The sequence below is a fragment of the Triticum dicoccoides genome, chromosome 6B (assembly GCF_002162155.2).
Source record: "Triticum dicoccoides isolate Atlit2015 ecotype Zavitan chromosome 6B, WEW_v2.0, whole genome shotgun sequence".
NCBI classification, from domain to species: domain Eukaryota; kingdom Viridiplantae; phylum Streptophyta; class Magnoliopsida; order Poales; family Poaceae; genus Triticum; species Triticum dicoccoides.
This window is the reverse complement of record NC_041391.1, coordinates 180,689,258-180,696,760: the sequence shown is the minus strand read 5'-3', so window position 1 is coordinate 180,696,760 and position 7,503 is coordinate 180,689,258. Positions and strand designations below refer to the sequence as shown.

The 7,503-nt window shown below is 49.8% G+C and overlaps 1 protein-coding gene across 2 annotated transcripts in view; it reads right to left on the bottom strand.

The window, feature by feature from the left end:
• LOC119323604 overlaps positions 1-6,133 on the bottom strand; it is a 20,900-nt gene extending 14,767 nt beyond the window's left edge. The window contains exon 1 of one of the 2 annotated variants that reach the window (XR_005156413.1): positions 5,863-6,130. Coding sequence is in view for 1 of the 2 variants with exons in the window: in XM_037597297.1 (XP_037453194.1) it covers positions 5,863-6,053 (191 nt within the window). In the remaining variant the exon portion in view is untranslated. Of the gene's footprint in view, positions 1-5,862 lie in introns of both variants that reach the window. The other variant, XM_037597297.1, reaches the window with a different exon arrangement.
• Between the last annotated feature and the right edge of the window lie 1,370 nt (positions 6,134-7,503).

Sequence of the window (7,503 nt, the reverse complement as noted above, 5' to 3'; positions counted from 1 at the left end):
GGTGGGGGAGCCAATCCCGGTGGAAGATGTGCCGGAGGTGGAGTGCTTCAAGTGCGGCAGACTTGGACACTACCAATCCAAGTGCACTTTCAAGCCAATATGTGTGCTGTGCAAGGAGGAGGGCCATGCCTCCGCTGCTTGCCCTTCGCGTGGCAAGGCGGTTAAGCTTCAGATTATGGGGAGTGCGATTACGGGAGAGGGCTTCTTTTGTCTCGAATTTGCTGAAGATGCGGAGGAACGACCGGTGGACCAGAAGGTGGCTAATGCGGCAATCCTCTCGGCGGACCCGGGCAAACTTAACCTAAAGATTCTGAAACAGGAACTCAAGAACATCGTCACGAGTGATTGGGACTGGCAGGTTACGCAGGTGGGCGACGATGACTTCCTGGTGGTGTTCCCCTCTGCGGATCTTCTGCACATGGCCAAGTCAAGTGGAAAACTTTTCCTCCCCTCTCATGACATAACCGCAAGGGTGCGGGACAGACTGTATGAGGTGATCCAACCGATGAGCATGCCGCAAGTGTGGGTTAAGCTTCACGGCATCCCACAAAAACACCGCAGGGAGGATAGGGTCAAGGAAGGCTTTAAGATGCCGGGGCGCCCAATTGTGGTGGATGAAATGTCGCTTATCCGGTTGGGGACGGTAAGGATGAAACTTGCTTGCAAGGCACCAGAGAAGTTGAATGGCACGGTGGAAGTTTGGTTTAACCATGAAGGGTATCAAGTTAAGGTCGAGGTGGAGCGGCCGAACCCGCGTAGGGGCGTGGGTGGCGCGGGGTCGGGTGTGGGGTCTCGGGCTCGGGCTCGGGCTCGGGCGCGCCCCAGCCTCCACCCCCACCCAAAGAGGGGGCCACGGATCCGGCGGGTCCTTGTGTTGACAAAGGCAGGTCAGAGGCTGGGCAGGGCTCTGGACAGCAGCGTTTGGATGTGGTTATGGGAGGGGAAGAAGAGGATCTCGAAGACAGCATGCTGGACACCTCCATTGACACAGAGACATGGAACCAGTTGGGCGTGATGGAAGGGCAGGCGATGGTGGTGGCGACCCAGGACACGGCAGTTAGCGGCCCGAACCTGGCGCGTGACTTGGCAGGTGCCTTTGACGAGTACGGATCCAACTTACCGCAGCTGCTACCTACACCTCGCCCCTCTTTGGTCCTGGCGTCGGGGACAGTGGTTGGCGCAGGGCTGGAGGGGGGGAGGACTGCAATTCCCTCCTCTTCGTTGGCGGTGCAGGCCGGGGTTGCTGAGCTCAACAAGGATAGCCCTACTGCTGGCTCCGGAAAGCGGGGCTCCGGGGGAGCAGGCAGGCCGCCCAAGAAGACGGCGGGCAGGAAGCCGGGTCCCAAGACCGCGGCTCAGCCTGCTGCAAGCATGGCGGCGTCCCTGCGTGGCGAGCTAGGGTCGGAGTTGGCGGCGGGTGATGTGGGCTGCAAGGCCAAGCGCTCCAAGGCCACGCCGGTGGCGACGCGGGAACCAAGCACTAGGGCGAAGGCCAAGCTGGGGGATCTGTCTTCTCTGGAGAGCGCGAAGCTGAGGGTAGCGGACAAGAACTTGGACGTGTCAGGTAACCCCTTCCCTCTTTTACAATTCTCAGCGCGTTCTCAGACGACCATCTTGCGTCGATTTTACTTGATAGTGGAGTGGAGCTGGGGTCTAGCTCTGCTGATATTATCCCGTTAGTCCGGGCGCGTGAGGAGGCTCAGGCTGCCTTGGCCGAGGCGGCAGCGCGTTGCCAGGCCTCGGATGCACAGGAAAACTGCCCAGGGGGGCAGTTGGTGGTGGTGGTGCCAGAAGGGGAAGCAGAGCCGAGGGAAGGCTCTGACTTACCCTCTTCCAGTCGTGTGCCGGCTAGGAAGCGCTTGCAAAAGGCAGTGAGCTCGCGAGGAGTTCGCCTCCGTAACCGAGTGTTGTAATGCGATTTTTATTCTGGAATATTCGGGGTTGTGGGCACGTAGGGCGTCGCACGCAGCTCCGGGAATATATGGCCAAGGAGCGCATCGATATAGTTTCGTTACAGGAAACCATTAAGGCCGACTTTGCGCATAGGGATCTTCTGGCGATTGATCCTTTACAGCGGTTTTACTGGCACTGGGTGCTTTCTGCGGGCCATTCGGGTGGCCTGCTCATGGGTTGTAATGAGGACGTTTGTGAGGTCCTGGCGTGGGATTTTGGGGTTTTTTGCATTATGGCCACGGTTAGGCAGCGGGCTTCGAACCTGGTGTGGGCTGTCATTGGGGTTTATGGGCCTGCGGATCACTCGAGGTCGGCAGGCTTCCTAGATGAGGTTTCCGCGATGGTAGGGACCAAGCGGGCAGCGAACCTCCCGGTCATTGTGGGAGGAGATTTTAACTTGATCCGAGCGGGGTCGGATAAGAACAATGGCAATGTGGACTGGGCTAGGGTGTCCCTTTTCAACGATGCTATTGCGGCAGCCTCGCTTCGGGAGGCTGCTCGGACCGGAGCGAGATTTACGTGGACCAACAAACAGCTCCGCCCGGTTAGGTCAGTTCTTGATCGTGTCTTCTTCACCCCGGAGTGGGAAACGCTTTTTCCGATGTGCTCTTTAGTGGCCGAAACTAGGATCGGATCTGATCACATCCCTCTGATCTTCTCCTCAGGGGAGGAGCAGAGGCGCCGTAGCAGCAGATTCTTTTTCGAATCTGCCTGGTTCGAAGCAGAGGGCTTCGAGGCCATGGTGCATGAGCGGTGGGCGGCCATTGTGTCGCAGGTGGGCCCCCAAAGGGGCCCGGCTGAGTTTTCGGCGGCGGCAGCTAAGCTCCGCGCTTTCCTTAGGGGATGGGGAGCGAATTTTGGTAGCAAATCCAAAAAGGAGCGGGCCAAGATTTTGGCCCAAATAGCAACGCTTGATGCGGAAGCAGATGTGCGCATGTTCTCCGAGCAGGAGTGGGCGCTGCGATATGCGCTGGAAGAACAAGTGCTCTCCATCCTGAGAGCAGAAGAGGAGTACTGGCGCCGTAAGGGCGACATCAAGTGGGTGACCAAAGGTGACGCAAACACAGGGTACTTCCATGCGTTCGCCAATGGGAGAAAACGTAAAGGTTCTATTCTACGCCTTAACCACGGGGATAGGGTTTTGATCACCCAGGCAGAGATTTGCAATCACATTTATGATTTCTTCATTGGCCTGTTGGGGACGGCTGAGGAGAAGCAGCTCTGCCTTCGGGAGGATTTGTGGGGTCCTCACGAACGGGTTTCTCAGGAAGAAAACGCAGGACTTGTCTTGTCTTTTCTGCCGGAGGAGATTGATCGTGCGCTGTCTTCCATGAAGACGGGCACGGCCCCGGGGCCTGATGGGTGGCCGGTGGAGTTCTTCAAAAAATTCTGGCCTAGCCTAAAACATGTGTTCCACGCAATTATCAATGGCTTCGCGTTGGGACAGGTGGACCTGGCTCGTTTAAATTTTGGGGTGATTAGTCTTATCCCCAAAGTTAAGGGCACGGACAGCATCAGGTTATTTAGGCCTGTCACGCTCATTAATGTGCCATTCAAGTTGTGCGCCAAAGCCTATGCTGTCAGGCTGACTCCTATTGCTCAAAGAGTGATCAGTAGGAGTCAGACTGGGTTCATCAAGGGGCGCAATATATTGGAGGGACCAGTGGCGCTTGGGGAGATCGTGCATGAGCTTAAACGTACGAAAGGGCAAGGAGTATTGCTTAAACTTGACTTCGAGAAAGCCTATGACCGCGTGAGCTGGGAGTTTGTGCGGGAGGTGCTGCTCAAAAAGGGTTTTGACGCAGGCTTTGTTCATAGGATGATGCACTTGATTAGCTGTGGGAATACAGTGGTGTCGATCAACGGGGAGATGGGTAAATTTTTCCGTAACAAAAGGGGTCTTCGGCAAGGAGACCCTAGCTCCCCTTTGATCTTTAACTTTGTGGCAGACGCACTTGCTGCGATGGTCGCGAGGGCCCGAGGGGCGGGTCACGTGAAAGGCGTAGTGCCACACCTCATCCCAGGGGGGTGACGCATCTGCAATACGCGGATGATACAATGCTGTTATTTCAGCCTGATGATCACAGCATCGCTACTATCAAGCTGCTCCTCCTAGCTTTTGAAATGCTATCAGGGCTCAAGATTAATTTCCTCAAAAGTGAGGTAATTATAATGGGATTGGACCAGCTCGAACGTGTCCGAATAGCCAATCTCCTTAATTGTAAACTAGGGAGTTTTCCAATTAAGTACCTAGGGCTACCGATCGCGCCTAAAAACCTTACCATCTCCGAATGGGAACCGCTGTATGGTAAGGTTGCCAATAGGGTTAGCCCATGGCGGGGACGCTTTATGTCTTCGGCAGCTCGGTTAATTCTTACCAACTCGAGCCTGTCTTCCCTCCCTCTTTTTACGATGGGGATGTTCTTGTTAGCTGATGGGGTGCATGGGAAGTTAGATACGCCGCGCTCAAAATTCTTTTGGGAAGGAGCGGGTCACAAAAGGAAATACCATATGTTAAAATGGGCGGCGGTCTGCCGACCTAAGAAGCATGGTGGGCTAGGGATCACTAATTCTAAACTTATGAACGTGGCGCTGCTATCAAAATGGTGGTGGAAGCTAGCGGCTAAGGAAGAGGGTCTGTGGGCAGACCTTCTGCGGGCCAAATACTTCCCGGACGGGGATGTATTTAATGCCAAGGCTTCGGGCTCGCCGTTTTGGAATGGGCTCCAGGCGGTTAGACCAGCCTTCTCGCTGGGGGCGAGATTTGAGGTGAATAGCGGCAACTCGACTAGGTTCTGGTTGGATCACTGGTTGGGTGACAAGCCGCTTTGGCAGGAGTTCCCGCAGTTATATCAGGTGACGGCGGACCCGCTACTCAGGGTGGGAGAGGCTCTTCGCGCTACGCCGCCTTTGATTAACTTTCGGAGACAGTTGAATGCGGCGGAATTAGCAAGTTGGGGCTTGCTTCAGGCGCGGCTGGAACAAATTTTGGTAAATCTAGATGAGGATACGGTTTCTTGGGACCTCTCCGTGTCTCGAAAATTCTCAGTGAAGTCCCTTTACAATAAGCTGACAGAGGGCACTGCGTTGGATACTGCCAGGAACCTTTGGAAGGCTAGGGTACCGTTAAAGATTAAGATCTTTATGTGGCAGTTATTTCGCAATAGGCTTCCGACAGCGGAGAACGTAGCTAAACGGAATGGGCCTTCGGACGGGACGTGCGTGGTATGTGAGTCGCTAGAGGACGCGAACCACGCCATGTTCCAATGCGCTCTGGCCCGCTTTGCCTGGAGCGCGGTGCGACAGGTTTTCCAACAGAATTGGAATCCTAGCACCGGGTCTGAGCTGCTGGCTATTTTACAGGCACAGAGGGGTGCCAAGGCCAGGATCTTGTGGACCTGCGTAGGGGCCTTACTCTGGTCCCTTTGGACTGTGCGTAATAAAATGACTATGGAACATAAGTTTCCTTCCAATCCTACTGATGTTATCTTCAAATGCCATTTATTTTTACAGAGTTGGGCACCGCTGGGGAAGCAAGGTGATGCAGACCATTTGAAGAGCACTATGGAGAAGATCGCTACATGTATCCCAAGGCTGCGGCAAGCGAATTGAAGCGTATCTTGTTCCTCTAGGGTCTTGTTTGTGAGCTAGAGTGGGTCGGGTCCCCTCTTAGTTTGTTGTTTTCATTATGGCGTGCGTGGCTGTTGTAGCCTATTGAGACTGTGGTGTTATGTGTGGTATGTGGCGTGCAAACCTTGGATGCTGCCTAAGTGGCTTTATTAATTTAAAGTCGGGCGCGTCTAACGTCTTCGTTCCAAAAAAGAATCCAGATCCAAAAGTTCATTACAAGGCACAGGATTATCACGGTACATGTTCTGAAGTAAGAGATGAAAGGAGGCCATAACAGACCTGGAAAGAAGATCCAGATGCCGATTCGAATGGGCTGATGATGACAGAAGGAGTGAAGCATCTCGTCCCTCGCGCGCTATTGGCCACCAGCGAGGCGGAGCGGAGACTACTCTGCCGACGCAAGAGCGCCAGCGCCCAAGCGCCGGAGGCCATGCGCAGAGACCAATAATCGATCGTGAGACGCTTTGCATCTCCGCCGCCTCAGGTCCTCACGGATTTGGCGGCGGCAGGCGACCCTATACATCGGCCCTCATAGCCTTTTTTTTTTAGGCGTGCTCATGGTCGGGGAACGTATCCTGTGCAGCCGGCGTCGCTCCAACTGGGCTGCCTGTACAAGCGCTTGCGAGAATGGGCCAGCCCAGCGAGGACACAGACCTTAAACGCTTTTTTTGTCGTTTTTTCGCATTTTTGGATATTTTTTTGCGAGGGTCATTTTTGGATTCTTTTTTCTTTATTTTTTATTTTGCTTGTATCTATTATAAAATCACTTTATACAAAAAACTGAAACATGTTAATCATGTATTAAAACAATATTAAACATGTATATACAATTGTTTCTAATGTATAAAAAACTATACAATGTATATGCAAAATTATACATCAAAACATATACATATGATAAAAGTGTTAATCATGTATTTGAAAAATGTTAAATGTGTGCATACAAAATGTTACTGATGTATACAAAAATGTACAATGTTATACAAAAAGTAGAAATAAAAAGTATATGGTTTCAAAAATGTTAATCAGGTACTTGGAAAATGTTAAATGTGTATATAAAAAAGTTCCTAGTGTATACCAAAATGTACGATGTTTACATGAAAGGTAGACGCAAAAAGTATATGATTTCAAGAATATTAATCATGCATTTGGAAATTATTAAATGTGCATATAAAAATATTTATCATGTTTACAAAAAAGGTACAATGTGCGTGGAAAAAAGCATACGCCCAAACTATACTCCTGTCGATCCAAAATAAATGTCAAGGTTATGTTTGAAGAAATAATAATCATGTATTTGAAAAATAAAATAAACGTATACATAAATAATCTGACATATACAAAAGATGTAGAAATGTATAGAAAAAGGTATGCATAAAAAATATACATATTAAAAATGTTAATCATGTATTTACAAAATGTTAAACGTGTATGTGAAAAATGTTCCTGATGTGTAAAAAAAAGTTGAATGTGTACGTAAAAAGTTGACATCAAAATATATGTTTAAGAAAAATGTTCAACATGTCCAGAAAAACTGTTCAAATGCATATGGGTTTTTTCATGTATTTGAAAAAAAATGTGTAGAAAAAAATATTCATGTTCTATACGAAAAGAGAAAGAAAAAACCAAAGAAAACCAACAAAAGAAACAAAAAAATAAAACCCAAGAACCAATGCAAAAGAATGAAAAGGTGAAAACCGAGAAACAAAACAAAAAATAATGAAGAAAACCGATGAAAACCAAGAAAAATAAAGAAAAATGGAAGAAAAATAAAGAAAATAGGGAACAAAGAAAATGTTATTGAAAGCGGAGAAAAGAAACAAATAAAAACAAAGAAAAATAAAAAAATAAAAAAAGGGAAAATCATGAAAAGAGCGAAGAAAACCGGTGAAAAAACAAAGAATACAGAAAAACCAAAGA